At 50.1% G+C, this 22,884-nt stretch overlaps 1 protein-coding gene and 2 long non-coding RNA genes across 13 annotated transcripts in view; 2 read left to right on the top strand and 1 right to left on the bottom strand.

Moving 5' to 3' along the window:
- Positions 1-7,489, bottom strand: part of LOC140641934 (uncharacterized) — a 107,140-nt gene extending 99,651 nt beyond the window's left edge. For 6 of the 10 annotated variants that reach the window (XR_012038519.1, XR_012038520.1, XR_012038523.1 and 3 more), the window contains exon 1: positions 6,940-7,475. This is a non-coding gene — a long non-coding RNA (uncharacterized lncRNA). Of the gene's footprint in view, positions 1-6,939 lie in introns of all 10 variants that reach the window. The other 4 variants (XR_012038515.1, XR_012038516.1, XR_012038517.1 and 1 more) reach the window with 4 other exon arrangements.
- Positions 7,284-16,557, top strand: TEX48 (testis expressed 48). 2 transcript variants are annotated; one of them, XM_072842515.1, is made up of 5 exons: positions 7,284-7,419; positions 12,915-13,022; positions 13,249-13,371; positions 14,824-14,952; positions 16,245-16,557. In XM_072842515.1, the coding sequence occupies exons 2-5, from the start codon at positions 13,019-13,021 to the stop codon at positions 16,346-16,348; spliced, it is 360 nt and encodes a 119-aa protein (XP_072698616.1). In that variant the 5' UTR covers positions 7,284-7,419; positions 12,915-13,018; the 3' UTR covers positions 16,349-16,557. The 2 variants fall into 2 exon arrangements, with proteins under 2 accessions (XP_072698616.1, XP_072698618.1); XM_072842517.1 differs by lacking the exon at positions 7,284-7,419 and adding an exon at positions 7,494-7,514.
- A 1,138-nt stretch (positions 16,558-17,695) lies between these two features.
- LOC140641933 (uncharacterized) lies at positions 17,696-21,810 on the top strand. Its single transcript, XR_012038514.1, has 2 exons — positions 17,696-20,029; positions 21,505-21,810. It is a non-coding gene; the product is annotated as an uncharacterized lncRNA (long non-coding RNA).
- Positions 21,811-22,884: the final 1,074 nt, after the last annotated feature.

Genomic DNA, 22,884 nt, shown 5'->3' with positions numbered 1-22,884 from the left:
GAAGTGTGACTCCACCTAAGGCTGAGTAATCTTCGGAGCCATGGACCTCCCGGATGACTTGGTGTTAAGGGGAAAACATTCTTGGGAGGAATGGGGGAAGCCCACATTTTGCCTCTGCATGGCATGCGGCCCTACACTACCCAGGGCTCCTCTGTGTCTACCCACTCTCCTAAAAGGGGAGGGAGGAAGAGTATAACTCAGAGCCAAGCAGGATTGCCCACCAGAGTTCCTGAGAAATGACCTGCCACTGTCGCGTGGCGCCTCAGGTGACAGAGAGCGGCCAGGGGCATGCATCCCCTCTTCGGAAGCGCGGGCCCCTCAGCTGCGGCCCCAAAAGGCTCAGAACGAAGCCCTCTGTCTCTGCACCATGGTAAATCATGCCACTGTGAAGTTTCAGTGTAACAAAGAGGTGATTCAAGTATGACTCAGAGCAACCATAGAATTTCAGAGATGTTCTCCTGGACCACAGCAAGTACAGTGATGCGAGCTCCGTCTTCCTGCTCCAGCCTTTGTACTTGGTGTCAGATCTGAGTAATAAGTGATATATTAAATGACTGGTGACAGTCCTAACCCTTCCTTCCTCCCCACCCCCACCACACTCAGAAGCCAGCCAGTGTGACAAAATTTCAATACCAAAACCTCCACCGAGAACAGTGAAACTTGTCTTCTCTTCATTTTCCCACAAGTCTCAAATTGATACTGGAAATTTTTTTTCTTTGTCTCCAGCGTAATCGAAAAATGTGTTTTTATTTAGAAGCAATCCAAAAGTCAAACCTATTTTTAGAATGTGAATTTACAGAGGATTTTTCCAAAGGGTTCTTAAGTATCGATTGTGTAAGAGCTACAAAAGGGTTTTATTTGTGACAATCGCCCTGGAGCTTTGAAGGGCGCCCAGGGGTTAGGATTCCTGGAAATTGAGAGGCCTAAATCCTTTGAAAGAATAAACCAAATTTCCAGCTCAAACAGTATGGACAAGAGATGAGTTCACGTTCAAAACAATGCTCTTCCACAAGCTTTGTAGAGGGGAACATGAGTGCATCCCATCACATTTATTATGTAGGTCACACAACGAATCAGCAACTGCTTGCAGGCCATACAGAGTGGGGATCACCTAAGAGTGGAGATCTCTCCCTTCGTGTAAGTGGATGGACTACAGAGGTATGATTTCTCTTAAATGTGGAAACTAAAAAAACCCAACAAACTAAACCAGCTCATGGGTACAAAGAACAGATTGGTGCTGGGAGTTTGTGAAATGGGTGGGGGGAGTCCAAAGACACAGACTTCCAGTTATAAAATAAATAAGTCATGTACGGCATGGTTATTATAGTCAATAACACTGTATTGTATATTTGGAAGTTGCTAAGAGAATACATCCTACATCTTAAAAGCTCTCATCACAAAACAAAAACAAAAACAAAAACAAAAAAAACTTGCAACTACTCAGGGTGACAGGTGGCAAATAGACTTACTGCGGCGATCATTTCACAATGTACACAACTATCAAATCATGAGGTTGTACACCTGAAACTAATACAGCGCTTCTTGTCGATTATATCTCCATAAAAATAAATACGAATAAAAGTGTAAGGACTAAAAAGGGATTCTCTCTCCCATAATGGGATTTAGTGCTACATAATATCATGCCCATGCTCAATCTCACATCATTCTACTCCCCACCCAGGGACTGGGCTGCACACCTCGGGAAAATGTAGTAGTGATGCCCACACCTAGCAAACATCCTGAGGTCTCTGAATGATCAGAGCTCTCATTCAAACAGAAGTAGACTTAAGGGCACCTGGGGGGCTCAGTTGGTTAAGCATCTGCCTTCAGCTCAGGTCATGATCTCAGGGTCCTGGGATCGAGTCCCATGTCAGGCTCCTCACTCCGCAGGGAGCCTGTTTCTCCCTCTCCCTCTGCCTGCCCCTTCCTCTGCTTGTGCGCGCACTCTCTCTCTCTAATAAATAAATAAAATATTTATTTTAAAAAAGAAGTAAACTTGAAAGAAAGTGGAGTGAGCAATCTATCTTTCCTCTCATGTAGACAGTACTTTGTGTCTGTAAAGAGAATTTGTGCCCCGTGTCTCACTTAACCACAGCTGTTTGCCAACCACCCTAAAACAGTCACTTATGATCATCATGTGTGAGTTGCATGGGAGTTGACTCATCTCAGCTGGGCTTAGCTAGGGTGCTCATCTGGAGTGACCCTGATCTGTCTCTCATCCTCTTCCTGAACTAATAGGCTAATGGGGTCATGTTCTTTTGTGTCAACGGCAGGAGCAGAAGTGGCTTGAAATTCTAATACAATCCTTTTTGCCCATAAACCATGGACCAAAACGAGTCACTTAGTCAAGTCCAAAATCAGAAACAAGGAAATATACTCTGCCCGTGTCGGTGCCGTGGCAAAGGTACAACCATGGACAGAAGTAACTCTTAAAACTCAATCCAACTTTCAAATGGGCAAAGGAATCGACATTCCTCCAAACAAGATATACAAGTGGCTAATATATACGCGGAAAGATGCTCAACATCATCCGTCATTAGGAAAACACAAATCAAGCCATAGTGAGATGCTACTTCATACCCGCTGGGATGGCTAAAATAGAACACAGATAACAGCAAGTGTTGCCAAGAGCGTCAAGTGAACGGAACCCTCAGACATTGCTGGAAGCTCTGCAAAACAGCACTGCCACTCTGAAAACAGGTGGGCAATGTCTCAAAGTGCTAAACATAGAGTTACCATTGACTCAGCAATTTTACTTCCAGGTATATATAAAATATATATTATTATTATATATTATATAATATAAAATATACATTATATAATTATATATAATTGGCATTATAATATATAATATATATAATATATATAATTGGTATTATATAATTATATATATAACTATATATATATAATTGGCATGTGATCGGTTTTAATCTCCAAGAAAACCGATCACATGCAAATTGAAAGACTTACAAGCATTCATAGTGATATTCCACAGCCCAAAAGTGGAAACAACTCAAATGTCCATCAACAGGTGAACAGATAAAATAGGATATGTTCATATAAAGGGAACATTATTTGAAAAAAGAAATGAAACCGAGATGGATGAACCCTGAAAAGGGTTATGATGAGTGAAAGAAACCAGACACAAAAGACTACATACTGTAGGGTTCCATTTCTATGAAACGTCCAGAACAAGCAGCTCCGTAGAGACAGAAAGTAGGTTCGTAGTTGCCAGGGGCTGGAAGGAAGGGGAACAGAGAGTGGCTGCTAATGGGTATGGAGTTCCTTTTGGGGTAATTTAGGAATCAGACCGTGGTGATAGTGGCATGACCTTTTGAATGTACGAAAAACTGAATTTTCCAGAAGTGTGAATTTTGTGGTATATGATTTATATCTCAATGAAGTTATCATTTTAAAAATGAATTTTTTAAAGAATCCAATTAGAAAATGGGCAAAAGGCACAAAGAGACATTGTACCAAAGAAGACGCATGGGTAACTAATAAGCATAGTAAAAGATATCCCACATCATTAGCCACTGGAAACCTGTACATGCGCTCACAGTGAAAACCAGATCACACCTGGCTAAATGGCAAAAAATAAAAAATAGTGGGGTGGGGGGCGATCCCACTGGAGCAGATACAGAAAAATAGGATCCTTCATTCATAGGAATGAAAAATGGGACGGTCACTCCAGAAAATATTTTGACACTTTATTTCAAAACTAAAAATGGAGGGTACCTGGGTGGCTCAGTTGGTTGGACGTCTGCCTTCGGCTCAGGTCATGATCTTGGGGTCCTGGAACTGAGGAGGGCCTACTTCTCCCACTCCCTCTGCTGCTCCCCCTGCTTGTTCTCTCTCTCTCTCTCTCTCTCTCTCAAATAAATAAATTTTTTAAAATCTTTAAAAAAAAACAACTAAAAATGGATTTATCATACAATCCAGCGATTACATCCTGGGGCATTTATCCCTCAGAAATGAAGAACTTATTTTCACATAGAAAATAATACTTGAGTGTTCATAGTAGCTTTGTTTGTGACAAAGACCAGGAACCATTCAAACATCCCTCAATGCGTGAATTGTTAAACACACATGGATTACGACTCAGTAGTCATGAGGAATGAACTACTAATACACCCTGTACTCGGATGAAACTCAACAAAATTTGGCCCAGTGAGAACAAAAAGAAAAAAAAAAACAAAAACATAAAACAAAAACAAAAACAAAAACAAAAAAAAACAGCAACCTGAAAAAGATACATGTATACTGTATGTTTCCATTTATGTGACATTCATGAAGTGACATAACTACAGAAATGGAAGATCAGTGGTTTCCAGGGGTTAGTGATGGTGGGGTGGGAGGGTGGGTGTGACAACGGGGGTAATGCACAGGAGCCTTGTGGCGACCGTAGTTAAGTGTCTTGATTGTGGTGCATTCACACGAGCCACACATGTAATGAAATGACACACAGCCACGCACAGCACACATGTACTATGGATTGTAGCAATGTTAATTTCCGGGTTTTGATTCTTTTAAAAAAAAAAAAGATTTATTTATTCATGAGACACACAGAGAGAGGCAGAGACACAGGCAGAGATACAAGCAGGCTCCCTGCAGGGAACCCGATGGGGGACTCGATCCCTGGACCACGATCACGTCCTCAGCTAAAGACAGATGCTCAACCGCTGAGCTACCCAGGTGTGCCCCTGGGTTTTTATTCTGTTTGTGACGCAAGATGTTAACACTGGGGGAGTCTGGGTGAACGAGGTTCACGGGATCTCTCTGCACATTTTTTACAACATCCTGCAAATGTGCAATTATCTTCCTCTTTTTTTTTAAGATTTTATTTATTTATTCCTGAGAGCCCCAGAGAGAGGAGGCAGAGACATAGGCAGAGGGAGAAGTAGGCTCCCTGCGGGAAGCTCGACGCGGAACTTGATCCCGGGACCAGGATCACGCCCTGAGCCAAAGGCAGGCGCTCAACTGCTGAGCCATGAGCCACCCGGGGATCCCTGTGTAATTATCTTCCAAACAGAAGTATTTAAAAGCCTAAATTTGTCCTCATCCAAAATGTGCTCCTCTTCCTCAATTTTTTCATTTCATATCCACAGATGGGAAAGCCAGACACAGAGGCATCAGCCCATACTCCTCCTTATCCATCCCTGTCATCATCAAACAATAATAATGGTGACGATGGTGACAACGAAAATAATGAAACAATATTTATGGAATACTTCTTCTCTACCCTCCTGCTTACAGCACACATGGCCTCATCATCAACTCCTCACCTCAACTCTGTTACCTTTAAAATGATTTTAAAGGTAAGGAAATGAGGGTTCCAGGGGCTAATAACTATGGCCAAGGTCCCACAGCTTTCATACATATGTAAACGTTCGTGGATGAAATAACCAAGTTCTATTTATATAGATCCAATAGATGTGTTTACAATGGCACATTACATAAAACCCATTAATTCAGATGTACTGCTACCCTCACCCGCTCCCTGAAATAATTCCATTTAAATGCTTCACAGACATCTTTAACATCCCTTCATCTAACACAGGTTTCCCAAGTATATTGTCTCGATTTCTAATTTGAAAATAGTGCTTTTGAGCCCATAGACAATGCTGTCCTTGAAAAAGCTAAAAGGACCCATTTAGACAACATTAAGGATAAATTTAGGTTTTTTAAAAAAACTTTGCTATGTGGTTCTCACACTCAGCTATGTTGTTCAGTGGTTCTCAACACTGAAAGAGAATTAAAATCAGAACGAGCACTGGGTGTTACACTATATGTTGGCAAATCGAACTTCAATTAAAAAAGTGAAAGAAAAAAATGCTCAAAGCAATAAAGTCAAATTCTAACCCCTTAAAAAAGAGAGAGAATTAAAATCATACTGTATTTAAAAGGACAAGGACAGGTCAAAAAAAACATACGGTATTATATAAACCTCAAAGTTGCTAAGACTAGATCTTCATCGTGCACGACGCAAAAAGGACACGATAGTTATGTGGTGTGATAAGGGTGTTTGCTAACGCTCCTGTAGTAATACTGTTGTAACACATTGATGGAGCAAGCCAGCACGTTAGACGCCTCAAACTTACACGATGTTCTAGGGCAACATTTTAATTGGGGAAAACACCTGGGGAGCATTAAAAACTATCAAAGCCCACAGAGTGAGTCTGCTGGCCTGGAGTGGACACGGGGTGTGGCACTCTTTCAAGTTCCTCTCGTGATCCCAAGTGTACCCTTGAGCTGAGAACCACTTGTTTACAGGCATTGCGATCTCCACAGTGTAATTCTGTGGGTCGCAGTCTTGTTCATACACAAGAATCGCCTGGAAAGCTTTGTAAAAATCCTGAAGCCCAGGATCCACTCCCCACTCCCCTCCCAATAAAATAAATAGATAGATAGATAGATAGATAGATAGATAGATAGATAGATAGATAGATAAATAGATAAATACATACATAACTAAATAAAATTTTAAAAATCAAAAAAAAAAAAAACAAACCTCTAATTTAGTTAGGCCTCAAGGCATTCTTACATTTCAAAACCACCTTAGAGAGACCTCTTCCGCAGCCAGAGTTGAGAACCTGCCACTTACGGGGACCGCTTTGTAAGTGAGGTTCAAAGGACTGTTGAACCCACCGTCAAATTCTTGGGACGGTAAGATCGCATCCCCCTCCCGCCCAAAGCCCTACCCCACTGACCCCGTGGCTGCAAAACTGTGTGGACCGCCCTTGCTTTTTCCTTTTCCTGTATACCAGGTGACCTCTATCAGCATCCAAAGACAGCACTGATGGAGACTGTTTTAACCTAATTCGGCTTCCCCAAATAGCACCTGGTTGTCCTAAATAAAGGACTTGAAAGAGTGTCCCTTCAGGTGAGAGCTTTTGTGAGAACTCGGATATAAAGCAATCCCCCCCCCCCCCCTTTTACCTGAAAGACAGACTGGGAAGGTGTCACCTGTTCTTGCATGTGTTGTCAACAGCAACGATGGCGGGAACGCTCACAACACGTAGGCACCCCGCCAAATGTCTTCCACCCACCTGACTTCACTCCATCCTAAAAATACATCTGGGACCAGGGAGCAGCATTATTTCCACTTTGCGGAGTTGAAAGCCCAGACAGAGGTGAAGTTCATGTGCCCAAGGTCAGCACCCGGCAGGTGTCTCCGAGACAGAAGACGGACCCGGGCTGTCGGGCCCACCTCTGGCTGCACTGTCCTCAAGACGCGTCACAGCAGTCACCAGGACTTCTGTCCCGATGCCCGATGGCTGGCTGGGAGGAGGCCACAGCCAGGGCACACAGGGCAGAGCCCCACAGGGACGGTCCCCGCTGCCCCCTCCCCGCAGCCCAGCATTCCCTGGGCCCCTGGCTCTGTGACATCACAGCCCCCGTGTGCCCGGCCAGCTGCAGGTGAGCGAGCCCCTGGCCAGGCCGGCAGAGGACGGTGCTCCCCGGGCCCCACAGGCACAGCGTGCCTGTCCCCCCTGCACAGCTCGCATGCGCAGGTGCAGGGGGTGCCCACCAGCCCCAACTGCCCTGACCCCCCCCTTCCCCCAGGTCTGGGTCCTGGCCTCCCCACCCATGCCAGCCGAGCCAGGGGCCCCCAGCTCCAGGAGCCTTCCGGGGTGGCCCTGCTGTGTCCTTCTGTCCCCTCCCGGGGCTTGGGGCCCTGGACACCTGAGGCTCACAGCCCGCCGGGCCCAAGCCCAGGGCCCTTTGCTCTGGCTCCTGCCCCTACCTAGAGGCGGGCCCCGGTAGTGCAGGACACCACGCACCTGCGGCCCAGCCTGGATGTGATCGGCCACATCCCCTTCAGCGTCAGCATTTCCCTTCCCAAGCTTTGGCGATGCAGCAGGCCGGGAGCCCAGCACTTACCACCATTAGCTGATCCTCGCAACCGCCTTCCAGGCTAGATACTATGATCGACAGCCCCATTTTACAGATTAAAAAAAAAACAAAAAACAAAAAACAGCCTTCAGGAAGTAAAATTCTTCTAAATTCCACAGCTTAATAAGTAGTAGATCTTTATTTTTTCTATTTTTTAAAAGATTTTATTTATTCATGAAAGACACACACACAGAGAGAGAGAGAGAGAGGGAGGGAAGGAGGGAGAGGGAGAGGCAGAGAGAGAAGCAGGCTCTGTGCAGGGAGCCCGATGTAGGATTCGATCCTGGAACCCCAGGATCACGCCCTGGGCCAAAGGCAGGTGCTCAACCGCTGAGCCTCCCAGGCTCCCCAGTAGTAGATCTTTAAGAATGATCCCCCCAAAAAATGTGCCTGTGACCCCAGCACTACTTCCCTTGAGATTCTTCTGTTTCTGAAGGGGGCTCCAAAGTTCAAAATTCTTTGCGGCCAGGACTCCAAGGAGAAAGCGTTTCTGCCCCCACCCCACCCCAAACTTTCCCATGAAACTGCTGGCCGGGCTGAAGGTGTGGAATGCGTTGATGCTAGATTCAAACAAATGCACGTGTAAACCCCTGCTGCCCTGCTAACAGGGAACCATCTCTGGGCTATTTGCATCCATGTGAGCCTCTGTAGAGAAAGAGACCTCCGCTCAATGTGTGAAACAAAAATTGAATTTATTTCCCACTCACCAAGGGAGAATCGGGCTTCCATGCCAAAGCCTCTGAACAAAGCTAAGGGCTGATTTACAAGGGGATCCGGGAGGTGCTGAGTTGATGGGAGGTGGCATCTCAGGGGCAGGAGTGCTTGGGAATGGTAGGTCAGCAGCTGCGAAAGGGGACCTACTATTGCCTCTTGCTTTCAGAAGAATGGTCACTAAGGCAAAGTTTCATCAATAGATTAAAAGGATTTGAAACCGGTTCTGGAGATTACCTGTTAAACCGTGGTTACAGAGCCATCGGTCTTAGGAGAGTGGGAACTTCTTTTTCATTCTCGGCCTCTCCCTTTGTGGTCCTCCCTCAACCAAAACTGCAGGAAAGACCCTCCGGGGTTACACAGATGCTCAACCACTGTCGTCCACTTTCCTTGAAGACACAGTTCCTCTTTTCCGCCTACAGCGATCCGGTGTTCAGTTTGAGCATTGGCCGGCCTGATGTCTTTTGGTTTTGTCTTTGAATCATCTGTGGAGCTATACATTGGGCCAATGGCCGCCTAAGATCCTTTGACTTCTCTGGACAGCAGCGCTAAATGAGTGTGAGGCAAACAATATTAATTAAACACACACACACACAATAATAATGAAAAGAGTTTAATTATTAGATTAAATAATTAGGTTTTTTAAAAGAAGGGTCTGGAAGGCACGCCAGAATCATAATCCACAATTTCCTAGGCATGACCAAGAAAATAAATTCCCTATGTCCATTTTGGATAGCCAGGCTGCCTTTTCTTTGGGCCCCTTACATGGGGTATCAATCCAGGGACTCCAAGACGTGCTGGCAAAGGTACATACTCTCTGATTAGCCAAATAAAAATCCAAAGGTATTCTATTATCCATAGTTACTTGAGCTAAGGATTTTCAACCGGTTGGTTGTGCTCCAGAGCATGGGCTGTATTCTTTGCTATGTCAGTCAAGGCGAGAGAAAAGGAGCCCCACGGCTTGTCCAGCTCCTACGGGGGGCCCCTCTGTCCTCAGAAGTCTGGTCCACCTCCTGGTATGGGTAGCCTCAGGAAGGGCTTCACGCTCTCCAATGCCGAGTGAGCTGACACAGTCTGCTGGGGGTGTTGGGCAGCTGTACCATGGGTCTGTACCAGACCCATAGTCTGCTGGGGGTGTTGGGTCCTATACCGGGACTTGGGATAGTCCTGGTTCTAGTTGGCATTGAAGAGGGTGATTTCATGCTAACAAGCAGTACCGTCGTCTGACTATATTTATTCACGATTCCCCTTGAGATTTTAGGGGAAGGAGAGGACTGTGTTGAGGGCTAAGGTCTCCTCAGAGGGGCATCACCGGACCGATCTAGACCACGAGTTCTTCCAAATGGTTTTCTGCTCACAGTAAATACAAGGGTCCTCGTCAACAGGCCCCACCTTCTTTATGGACAGGAGGGTTTTGATCTTGTTTTTATTTTAGGAACCAATTGTTTTCTCCAAGGAGCCACGTGAGGACTCTTTGAAAATGACCAGGAGGTCTAAGCTGGCATTTCCCATGCCGATTTATCTAAGTTCCCTATCTTGGGTCTGAGCCTCCCCCAAAGAGAGAAGGAAAGGTTCCTTTTACTTAAGCTGTTGGGCTGCCCTAGGATTTCTTTGAAAGTGTCCTGAAGTCTATTAAATCTCCTCGTAATTCATCTTTGCTTGCAATTTTGAATCTTTGTCCAATCTTTCCCTTCAGGGAAAGACTTTTGAAATAGTTTTAGGTGGTACGTTTCCTATCTTTCTCCTCAAGCCCACTTTTTTGAATTATGTGTAGGTGGGTTATTTAAATCTTCTGGCCTTTTCCATCCTGCTCCTCTTAAACATTCCTCCCTCCGCATTGAAGGTCAGCCATTAAGTGAATTGATTGGTACAAATGGCAATAAGTGAAAGAATAACAGGACCCCGAATTATACAGCCACTTTCTGTCATTTGGAAATTTGGGATAATTCTAAATATGTGCCCTCAACTCAACTGTCACCCAGGGTTTGAATTCAAGCTCTCTGGACCCACCTCCTGGTACAGGAGTTTCTGGGGGATATGGTGCAAAGTTGATTGTTCTTTTCTACAGAAATGAAGGGAGTTTATTTAGGCAGTCACGGGAAGGAATAGAAAGAGTGAAGTGGGTGGTAACGATAAAGCTGGGTGGAGAGAGAAAAAGAGATGTAAAGAAAGTAGGTTTCAGAAGGTTTGAGTAGGAGTACGGTTTTTTTTTTTCTTTCTTTCTTTCTTTCTGAGATCAGAACATACCAATCAAAGAAGCTCTCTCTACTGAATGTTTGGTGTTTTTGTCTTCTTTTTCAAGAGCCCCTCTTCAATCTCTTATTTTAGACATTAAAGGTTTGCCATAGTGCCCGTAATTCCAAGTCATCTGGTGAAATTCTTTCATTTATTAATATAAGCACACACATGAAAGTGCATGTGAATATATATGTGAAGCAGAAGTTTGTTTTCCAGGAAGAGGCAGCAACTTTAATGTAGATGAAACCACGACAAGCAGGAGAGAACACTCCACAGGTGACCACAGTTAACGCGTGGTGTCTTGAATTCCCGGGCCTAAGAGAGCCTAAGCGAGGCCACTGATCAATAACCTGGAAATCACTTATTCCAGAACATAGGCTGAGTCAAGTGACCTTTCATTAAGTTAACAAGACAATACATGTGCTCATGAGGGTCCGGACGGACCCAAGGCAGAATTTTAGCAATTACCTTTATACACAGTGATCATCGGCTATCAGACCCCCAACCATTAGTCCTCGGGGCTGACCTATGGTGAGGGCTTCTCAAGACCTGTGCTTCCACTCCTTCCTCAGGAAACACTTCCTTCCACATTCAGCATACGTGAGGCGATCCAGCACAAAGCCAAATCCCATGAGGCCAGAATCTACATGAAGGAAATTGAAACTAAAGCGAGCAGCAGAATAAGCATATTAACGGCAGGCCTATTTGCTAAATGGGGCGTCTCCAAAACAAAAGACCTAGTCGCCTTATACAAATTTCTAGCTGCTTATAAATCCTAAGGAGATACAACAAATTCACTGAAGAGAGCTCAAGGAAATGCATCAGAGCTCAAATCATGTTGAAAAACTCACTTGGCGACAAATCCAAAAGACTGTTGGAGGTGGGGGCTAACCGAACCCAGGGAGGACCCCTTTGATCCAAGGATGCTGCAAGATGGGGACATTGGTACACGTCGAGGCTGCTGGCTGTATCTAAGCACAATATAGAAGTCGTGCTACATCAAACAGCGTTATGTGCCGGAAGTTAAAGATCTTGTATTAATTTAAGAAGTCAAGGGTAAGGGCGCCTGGGAGGCTCAGTCGGTGAACCTCTACCTTCGGCTCAGGGTGTGATCCCGGGGTCCTAGGATCGAGTCTTACCATCGGGCTTCCCTGCAGGGAGCCTACTTCTCCCTCTGCCTGTGTCTCTCCCTCTCTCAGTCTGTCTCTCATGAATAAATAAATAGAATCTTAAAAAAAAAAAAAAAAAGTCAAGAGTAAAAGAAACAGAGAGACCAGTTAGGAGACTATTCTAATTCAGGCAAGAGATAAGGGTGGCTCAGACCAGGGGATAGTAGTTGAGAAACTGAGAAGCAAGTGGCCATGAGTGAGGCAGCTCACATGGTGAATTGGGTCTTGTGAGGGGCCTCAGCCCATACATGGTAAGAATTTCCTAAAAGGGGGTCTTGCCACGGAAAAGGGAGTGAGAACAGGAAGTGCCCAGGGACAAAGGAGTTTGGGACTAAAACAAGGTTTTCTAATTCTGGACCATCAGATCTAGAAAGGTCCTTGAAGATACCGTGTAGCCTAACTTCCTCTTGTGATTGATGAGGCTCCGGGGACACAGAGCTACACATGGACTTAGCCACAGCCAGTCAGCAAGTTGATGGCAGCACTAGGCCCTACACCTGCAAGCCTGTGCTTCACGGCCGCGCCCCCCAGGACCTGGACCAGCTGGGATATTTGGAAGCCAGCAAGCCACATGAAGGGATGGGAAAGGGAATGGAATGGCCATTTACTGGGCATGTACTGTGTGCCAAGCACCACGGGGGTGACTTTTAACCCTTTACTTCTGGAAGGAGGCACTGCATTCCCATTTTCCCCACCAAAAAAGCGAGGTTCAAGAAAGTTAAGGAATCTACCCAAGAATGTGCACCTAGAAATGGGCCAGAACATGGATGGACTTGACTATGGAGCATGTCCTTATGTATTTCTATACAAGCCAGGAATCTGCGGTAGGGGGAGCCCAGCTGGACTGGGAGAACAGGTAAAGGACCAGCATTTTTCACCCACAATCTTATGATTATTTAGGAAACAGTCCTGCCCAGGGAATTGGGCTCCAAATCAAGATCAGCTGATTCAGCACAGTGCCCTTACCGGCAAAGCTGGCAGAGTAAAGGCTTCAACTCCTCTCCATGGGTAAGAAAATACTATTTAGAATGGGAAAAATAGTTTTAAGAGAGGGTAACCTAGACACAAGGGCCTGGGCCTGCAGCCATGGGAAGCTATGCAAGATTTGGGAACAGGGAAGGCTATTATCCCTTGGGAGAGGTTGACCCAGTTCAGCCCATCATGGAGAACTTCCAATGGGCGTCTAGAGGCCAGGTCCCAGAGACCATGGCCCCCATTCCTTTACCTCTTACAGCAGCCCACCAAAACCTGGCCTTGAAGATTTTCAGCTTATGCTGCAGAGACTGTGAGGAGCCCCACTCCATGGATGACTCCAAGGTCCCCAGTCAAAGCCAAGAGCCTCAGCCATCGACCTGCAGTAGGTACCAGACAGGAACATCCCGCCTGGCCTCTCTAGACCTCATGGTGTTCGTCCGCCTTCCACTGAGATACCCTCAGATTTCCTTCAGCTTTTTTTTTTTTTAATTTTATTTATTTATTTATGATAGTCACACACAGAGAGAGAGAGAGAGGCAGAGACACAGGCAGAGGGAGAAGCAGGCTCCATGCACTGGGAGCCCGACGTGGGATTCGATCCCGGGTCTCCAGGATCGCGCCCTGGGCCAAAGGCAGGCGCTAAACCGCTGCGCCACCCAGGGATCCCTTCCTTCAGTTTTTGAATGATGATTCGAACCTAAAATATGAGATGGGGGCTTCCTAACCCAAACCAATAAACAAAAGGCAGGGAGGCCAGGGAGGCGGCCAGCACAGGTTCAACAGCAGGAGAAAAATTCTCCTGGCACGTTTTGCCAGAAATCCAGAGAGGGTCTGAAACCACACACCCCCCCCCCCGAAAATAACTGCACAATAGAAACCGAGAATCTGAAAAACACCCATCCCTTTTTCCAAGATAATAACAATGATAGTGACTGAGCCCCTATTACATGCAAGGCACTGTCCAAGCACTAGGGACCCGGCTGCGATCAGGTAAGTCCCCCACTGTTTCAGGGCTGACACCGGGCAGCAGCGGTATTATCTGATCCCTACAATGATTCTGAGAAGGGGACATGATGACCCAAAATGGGTGTGTCATTTCGCAGCTCTGAAAACAGACACGGGAGGGGAGCAATTTGCCGCAGTTAGGCATCTGGTAAAGGACAGAGCTCTGTGTTACAGAACACAGCTCAGTCGGTTGCTATACTTTTAAGAATTTAGAGGTCTTTACATAAAAACAAAGCCTTATGTACAATGTTCACCATAACAGTGTTTATGTAGCAGAAACACCCTAGACTCCCGACAAGAGTATTAAGTGACTCTTGAATTCTCTGCAAAATAGAATGTTATACAACCGTGGGTTCTTAAAAATTCAGCGACCCGAGAAAAACATTTCTGACATCACGTATGTGAAAAACATGAAATGCATACACGACATGTGGGATACGATGGGCCACGTAAAAAAATGCGTAAGGGACGACGAGAACTGTGATCACATCTGAAGGGATGGGCGTTTGGGGCATTTCTGTGTCTACTTCACATTCTTCAGTGTCCCCTAGTTTTTCCGTAACAGATACTCATTCACATTTGTAAATGGGAGAAAAAGGTTAAACTTTATGTTTTTTGAAAGAACATACATATTTTGAACCTAGCATGTGCTTAGGAGGCAGAGCGTTCAGAGGACTGGAGGAGGGAGATCCACGTGGTCCCTACCCTGTAATAACCACCTCTGGCCCACGTGCACCCCGACAAGGTGGGCGACACCCCTTCACTCCCGCCACCTCTCCTGAGCCTCCCCCCCGCCCCGCCCCCGATGGTGTGGAATTATCACCGCCAGGCTTACAGAAGGAAGAGCTGGCCAGCAAGAATCCCAAGCGTGCTAACGAAGCCTCCCGCTTGCCTTTGGGACAACCCCTGATGGGTCCAGAAAAGAGAGCCTCCTCCACCAGCAATAATGAGCATGAGGGTGAGTCCCAGACTGGGATCCTAGCACCAACCAGGAACCCCCCCACCGTCCAGATGACCAAATCACTTTGATATCTGAGCTAAGTGGGGTGGCAGGGGAGACGGGACCACTCCCTCCAGGAAGCCACAGTCATATTCTAGAACACACTGGAGTGATTCCTGGAGTCTGACACCTGCCTGCACGACCTCTCGAGCTGGGAATCACTTGAGGAGCAGCAGACCTCACACATGGAGCACACATCCACGCCCCTAAGCCCCGGGGGCCTTGTCTCACGTGTGTTTTGGGTGTGGCTGTTGCTCTCGTGTCTGATTTGGCCACTAGAGGGTAAGTCCCGGGAGGACAAACCCAGCCAGGTAGGTGGCAAGTAAACAAGGCCAGAAAATGCTTGTGGACTGGAGTGTAGTTCAGCTGGGGGTGAAACACTTCAGGGGCAATAGGAGCAGGATAGAAGCCCAGTCCGGGAGGAACAAATGACTCCTCCGCTCAACTCCCAAACACCCTGGGCCGCCGGCTGCTGAGAGCTAAGGGCCAGCGCGGCCCAGACGTTTCAGAATTCTCAAAACAGCCACAGCCTCCTGGCAAGCAGAACCTCACACAAAGTCCAATTGCAATAAGAGACGAAAGGGGTCCCGCTGCCCCTGAATCCAGGGCAGGGCCTGGTTGCCCCACGAGCACCGTCACTCCCTCCCGTGTGTGGCTCCGTGCATCCCAGTTCAAAATCCCACCTCCCGTTGCATAGAGAAGACTGAGGTCCACAGGGGGAAGGGACCTTCCAAAAGCCCACTGGCAAGGGGTAGCGTTAGAACAGGACGGGCCCCATTCTCTCACTTTCCAGGCCTCTGCTCTTTGCAAGTCCCCTCATCATCACTCAACGTGCCAATGCAGTACAAACACGGAAACTCTCTCTTTTTTTTTTTTAAGATTTTATTTATTTATTCATTCATGAGAGATACAGAGAGAGAGAGAGAGAGAGAGAGAGGCAGAGACACAGGCAGAGGGGGCAGAGGGAGAAGCAGGGAGCCCGACGTGGGACTCGATCCCGGGTCTCCAGGATCGCGCCCTGGGCCGAAGGCAGCACTAAGCCGCTGAGCCACCTGGGCTGCCCCAAACATGGAACCTCTTGACGTGTCCCTGTCACACAGGACCCCCGAGTCCCAGCCCGGGGTCCACGTGGCTCGCCCAGTGTTCCAGAATCTGACCATGATTGGGGATGGAGGTGACCAGGGTGCTCTGTCCACACCAAGGGCCAAGGTTCCACCCAGCGCCATAATTCCTTCCTTCCTTCCTTCTAGAAGGGAATACACATGTTTCCCCGAGAGATTTTTACAAGAGAAACCCAACCCGCTACTCCCAGGATCGCTGGCCATTCCAGCCGTGCCACACCGGGAGACCCTGAGCGTTCTAGTCCGCTGCTACCAGGCAGGCCTCCGGGGCTGCACGCTGCCAGCAAGGCTCCGGGAGGAAGGGGGCAGCGAGCAGGGGCCATGAAGACAGATTCGGAAACTCCCCCCGAGGAGGAGAAGACGTCTGAGCCACCTCTGTGCCACCAGCACCACTGTCGGGGGCAGGGAGGGGGGGCTCCCTCCAAATAAAGCACTTGGTACAGCACAGGCTGTGTCTCCTCTTTCCCCGCCTCCTTGCCAGGAAGTAGCTCTTCCAAAGCCTTATTGGCTTGTCTTCCTTACTGTTTTTTTTTCTTTTTCTCCTGTTTTTAAGCACATGGTCACGCCTAGCTCTCCGAAAACAAAAAATCTAAGCCTTGCGGACACCTTCTTCTCGTCTTGAAACCATCTTGGACTTACTGAAAAGTTGCAATAGATGCAAAGAACCCCTGTTGACGCTTCACCCAGACTCACGATTGTTTGCATCTCCCCCCACCTGCTCCCTCCTGCCTCGTCTCTGTGTCCCCCGGTCAGTTCCTTCCGACAGACCTCCTTCCCCCCACCAGGTCGGTGTGCGCGCCCTGAGAACAAGCATATTCTCTTAGAGAAGAACTCCAGGACAGTTCTCAAAAAAAAAAAAAAAAAAAATCTAACACTGAGATGCTGGTGTCACCAAGGGTCCCCCAAATGTCTTCCAGCTGCTTTGCCACCCGATGCAGGGTCGAACCCAACATCATGAGTCACAGGCAGTGCCGTGTCCCCGCCGCGTGTCCTCACCCGCAACAGTTCGGTCTTTATCTTCGGGAGCTCTCCGTTTCTGAGGGACACAGGCACAACCATCTTATGAGGTGCCCCCCTATTTGCGTTCATTTTAGGACTCTGGTTTCCCGTGTTTGGCGGGAAGACCACAGCAGCGACGCTGTCCCCCCAGCGCATCCTGTTGGGGGACACACGGCATAGGGAGGTCCTGCCGTGGGTGACATGAACTAGGTCACCTGCCGAAGACGCCTTCATCGCCAGGCTCCCCTCCGCAGGTTACGATCTCGCCCCTTGGAAGGAATGAGGCGTTGGGTGGAGAGACGCCGTGGATTGCTGTGGTCGTCAAGCTCCCACCCCCCGGTTTAAGGGCCCACAAGGCCCGGGAGCAGCACAGCCTGTACTGATCTAAGGAGGTGGGACACGCGGGACGGGGAACCACCCCTAGTGGGCGCGGGGGAGGCCACGGCCCGGGCACACAGGGCAGAGCCCCACAGGGACGGTCCCCGCTGCCCCCTCCCCGCAGCCCAGCATTCCCTGGGCCCCTGGCTCTGTGACATCACAGCCCCCGTGTGCCCGGCCAGCTGCAGGTGAGCGAGCCCCCGGCCAGGCCAGCAGAGGACGGAGCTCCCCGGCCCCGCAGGCACAGCGTGCCCGTCCCCCCTGCACAGCCTGCATGCCCAGGTGCAGGGGGTGCCCGCCAGCCCCGACTGCCCTGACCCCCCTTACCCCCCGGGTCTGGGCCCCGGCCTCCCCGCCCGTGCCAGCCGAGCCGGGGGCCCCCAGCTCCAGGAGCCTTCCGGGGTGGCCCCGCTGGGTCCTTCTGTCCCCTCCCGGGGCTTGGGGCCCTGGACACCTGAGGCTCACAGCCCGCGGGGCCCAAGCCCAGGGCCCTTTGCTCTGGCTCCTGCCCCCACCTAGAGGCGGGCCCCGGTAGCGCAGGACACCACGCACCTGCGGCCCCTCCCGCGGCCCCCAGGGCACCCTCGGTCAGTCCTTTACGCCCCCCACTCGCCACATTCCGGGGTGTGCTTTACCATCCCCGTTTTACAGACAGGAAAGGGGGCTTCAAGGGGGCCAAAGGGCGCTCCACGACACAGCAGGGTGCGGCAAGAAGCACATCCCCAGTTATCTAAGTAATAAGAAGCCCGCTCTCGGGCGCTTGGGGGCTCAGTCATTAAGCTTCTGCCGTCGTCTCAGGTCCTGAACCTGGGGGTCCTGGGATCAAGACCCGCGTCAGGCCCCCTGCTCAGCGGGGAGTCTGCTTCTCCCTCTCCCTGCTCTTGTGCGCTCGCTCTCTCTCTCAAATAAATAAAATCTTTAAAAACAGATATGCTCTTAACTACCACGCGGCTCAGCCAAGCTTCAGGGGAGCCTTTCCCTTTAAAAGCCACCTGCCAGCCACTCTCCAATGAGGTGCTTCTGAACATCTCTCGGTCCCTGGAAGGGCCTGGAGGGTGAGGCTTTGGGCAGCAGAGGCTGGGACACCAGACAAAACTACGCTGAACTCCCAGCTGCCCCTTTGGGCTGTGAGCCCCGGGAGTCACCTATCTGGGGCTCGGTTCCACCATCTGAAAAGTTACATGAGCTCAGAGATGTCAAAGGACCTGCCCAAGAAGCCCAGTGAAAGGCCAGCGTCCTTGACACCGTGGCTGTCTCTCCCGCCCTGTTAACTTCCAAGACTGAAGTCATCGGGGGCACTGAGGTAAGTACAGAATCGGGATGTTTCTACCCGTTTCTAAGAGCAGGAAGTACAACATCTGTTAGTGGACGGGAGAGCAGGGAAAATATTGTGTATATCGTGCACCAGTCAGAGAGGGCTGCTGGGTTTACTGACAGGGCACCTGCTCTCTGCAAAGCCCTGCACTCAGCGCTGGGGACAAAGGCGAACTGGGCGCATCCCTGCCTCTTAGGGAGCAGGAATCTTGCTCATGCTCACTGCCACACCCCTCAGCTAGTGCCGGGCACCAGTGGTCCTCAATGAGCACATGTGGGACGAATCCTAATATCACAGCTTGGAGTCTAGACTCTCACAGGCAACTACACAGGCAGTGAAAATACTATCCACTCAACAAATATGTATTGAGCACCTGCTATGGGGCTATGCGAAGACAGGCAATGGCCATGACCCAGTGAAGTCTGGGGGTCTGGGAGCACAAGACAGGCCCCTAACTCCTCCCCAGGTGTAAGAGATGGCTTTCGGGAGGGAGCAGCCCCAGAGCGGAGTCTCCAGCGTGAGGGGTGGGGAGTGAGGACACAGAGGAAGGGGACAGCTTGTGCCAAGGCATGGTGGTGACACAGTGAGAGCAAGTCTGGGGGATGGCCAGCAGCTCCTACAGCCGGAGGGCAATGGGTGAGGCTGGGAGGGAAGGAGCTGGCAGAATGGGCAGGGCCAGACCACCAAGTAGTGTCAAGCACTGAGGGTTTGAGGAAGAGGATGATGATGGGATTGGCTCCAGAGGCAGACCAGCCTGCAGGTGAGCCAGGGGTCAGCGGGGAAGCTGTGGTCGCAGCAGGCGCGGAGGGTGCAGGCAATGGAGAGGATATCCATGAGGCAGGATCACAATGCCTTGACGGATGACTGAATGCAGAAGGAAGGGGAGGCAGGGCCCGGGGGAGGAGGGTCCTCTTCTCTGACTCCATACACAAAGGGAATAGTGGGACCTGATCCCAAAATAGGGGACATGGGCTGAAAAGAAATAGTTTGGGGTTGATGAGGGTGGGGAAGGGAGAGGGCCCCACCAGCAGGTGGCCAAAAGCAAACCTGTTGGTTGGTTGTCCTTAGAGCCATCAGCTCGACACTATGGCACACGGACACTCCGAGCAGAGGGGTGACTGACGTGACTTCCATTCCAGGAGGATTCTGCTGCGTGGACACCAATGAAGACGAGGGGGGAAGAAGCAGGGAGGCCAGTGAGGAGGCCACTGCAATGACCCAGGTGAGACCTGGTGGTGCCCAGGAGAGGTGGGGAGCCAGTGCCCAAGGGGGAGGCTTGGACTGAACCCAGCGTGTGGCGAGTGAATACAGCCACCATGATGGAAATTCCCAGAGTGGGGCTTTGGCCACAGGGGAAGGGAAATGAGAACAGGAGAGGGCCAGACCCCACATGGCTTCCACTTCAGCCAGTGAACCAGGCCCAGAAGAAAAGAGAAAGAGGTTTGGGAATATGACAAGGACGTACAACCTTGGGTCATCAGAGCTTGAAGTATCGTTGGAGAAATGGTGCAGCCTAGCCACTGCCCGTAAGATGGGAGCCCGGGCCCAGAGACGGGCACGGAGGAGCCCAAAGCCGCACAGCAAATTAGTGGCAGAGCCAGGATGTGAATCAGCAAGGTTGAGCTGGGTCAGCAGCAAATCTACTGATTCAACAACACACCCCTGCAGGTAAAGACGAGCAGAGCAGAGGCTCCAAGTCCTTTTCAAAGGCAAGAGGACTCTGGACAGACGAGGAAGGACTGGTCAGAAGTAGGTCCACACAGGTGGGCCTGGACGTGCTGGCCACAGGGAGCGCAGGCGCTTTGGGAGGGGAGGGGGTATGACGCCTTGGGAGAGGCTGGCCCAGTGTGACCTAGCGCTGAAACAACAATGGGCTTCTGGGGTTGGGGCTGCAGAGCCCCGGGGCCCTTTCCTCTTACCCAGCCCACCAACACATGGCGTCCAAGTTCTTCTGTTGCTGCTGCCACGCCAGCAAGGGGAGCTCTACCGCTTTTGGCTCTCGCCCTCCAAGCACACCCCAGCAGCATCAGCCACGGGCCCTCAGTAGGTGGTGCGGTGGGGGTGCGGCAGGTGCAAGAACACCGGCCGGAGTTACCTCTCTGGGCTTCCGTCTCCCCAGCCACTCCCTGCTGGGACACATCAGACTTCTTTGAGCCCTTTGGGGACACGGGACTAGTTACCCACGCCCGTAACAGTGTAGCCTGATGACTATTTATCAGATATGAGATATTAGGTAAAATCACTGGCGTTTAGTCCGACAGACCAGTCATATTCTGCTTCAGCCACGTCCGGAGCTTGAGCACGCCGCCGAACCTCTCTCTCTGAGCTTCGGCATCCTTCATTACAGACCGGGGATAATGGGAGCACACTGCGTACCCGACAGGTTGTGGGGAGGATGAGATGAGGCAACACCTATACGTGCCTAGAACTTGGGCCCACACAGAGAGGGCACCCAGCAGAGGTTGGCAGTGTACGTGTTCTGGTCAGGACCAGCGAGGCCATGCTAGTGTAACAAGTAAACTTCAAAATCTCGTTTGGGGAACCCAGTTTGGGGTTATTTTTAGCTCAGGCGAGCAGCATTGTTTTTAAAGCCATCAGTAACTCGAGCAGTCCCCGCGTGGCACCGGCCCGAGACGGTCTATCCAGGCATAATCCACAGCCTTCCCCAAGGCTCAACGTTTTCCTTCACTCTTTCAGACCTGAACATGGATCCTCGCAGAAACGGTTTGAAAAGGAGATCCCCACGGTACGTCACCAATAACTGGGTGCTGAGAGTGTGCACTCTTGGGAGACCCTGAGCGTTCTAGCCCGCAGTCCCCACGCTGGGCGGCTGCCCACGAGTCTCCTCCGGGAGGAAGAGGGCGGTGAGCAGGAGCTATGAAGATGAATTCAGAAACTCCCCTGGAGGAGAAGACATCTGAGCCACCCCTGTGCCACCAGCAAGAGTCACCCCAGCCACTGCGGGAGGAGCGGGCTCTAATTAAAGCCCTTGGTTGCATCACAGGGCTGTGTCCTTCCTCTTTTCCCTTCCTCTCCCCCCAGCCCTGCTTCTGAGGTTCCTTTGAATGGGGCACAACTGGAACCTGGCATCTCTTATAAAGAAATGTGGTCTGATGATTCCAAACCTCCTCAATCCCTCCTAACCAGCCCGCCGAGGGAGTGCTCAGGAGACGCTGGCCAGTGTGGCAGGTGGCTCTAAGTGGGTGCTGTAACCAATGTCTAGAGCTTGAGGGCACCATTCTCATCCCATTCTCATCCGTGGGGCGACTCCATTTGGTGCTCAGGGCCATAGAACGGGGGAGCAGGTTGTGCACAACTCTGCGATCGGCAGCCCTAGAGCGATGCAGCGCGCCCCAGAGGTACGGGGTGGGGGGGGTGCTAAAACACAGAGCATGCAAACGTGAGTAATATGCGGGAGACCCCACATGGCTTCCACTCTAGCCAGTGAACCAGGCCCAGAAGCCTATGACCTCAACACAAGAGGACCATTTGGGGGAGCGAAGGAACGGGAAGCACTCTGCAACCCACCTGGGGGTTTGGTGAAGGCTTCCTGGAAGAGATGGGTGCTTGAGTGTTCGGAGCATTGAAAGTGAATTCACCAAGCAAACAGGAGGGGGGATGGTTTTCCAGAAGGGGGGACAACACAAATGAAGCTGCAAAGCAGAGGCACAAATGCGGTAGGGACGTGAGGGTGGATGAACTGAATTTCAATGTTCGGTGACGACGAACGTGAAAACCTGAGCTGTGGTGTGGTGGGAGGTGAGCGGGGCAGAGGATCTTACAAGCGCCATCTCCTGGGAGGGATGTGGGACGGGACATCCTTCAGTCACCTGATGGGGGGCGGGGAGAGCCACAGGGGAGTTTCAGACAACGTGACAGCCGGTTTCTGATTTTTGCAATCTGAACACGGGGACTTGTTAAGAAGACAACCTCTCCAACTAGCGCTCCCTGTGCCGGGCCCCGGCCACAGAAAAGAAAGAAAGAGAAAGAAAAATGATGTCTTAGGCCACAGGGCTGTCGCCTGAGGCTCCCACCTACGTGGAAAGCCCGTCCAGGCTGCGGGTCGAAGGATGCGCA

Source organism: Canis lupus, chromosome 10 (genome assembly GCF_048164855.1).
Source record: "Canis lupus baileyi chromosome 10, mCanLup2.hap1, whole genome shotgun sequence".
NCBI classification, from domain to species: domain Eukaryota; kingdom Metazoa; phylum Chordata; class Mammalia; order Carnivora; family Canidae; genus Canis; species Canis lupus.
This window is presented reverse-complemented; position numbering and strand designations above follow the sequence as displayed.

What these genes read in the sequence shown, in the direction of transcription:
- TEX48 (XM_072842515.1), top strand. An exon ending in GCCTCAGCCATCGACCTGCA is followed by an intron (nt 13,372 to 14,823) that starts GTAGGTACCAGA and finishes TATCACCGCCAG; the next exon opens with GCTTACAGAAGGAAGAGCTG. An exon ending in CAGCAATAATGAGCATGAGG is followed by an intron (nt 14,953 to 16,244) that starts GTGAGTCCCAGA and finishes CCTTCCTTCTAG; the next exon opens with AAGGGAATACACATGTTTCC.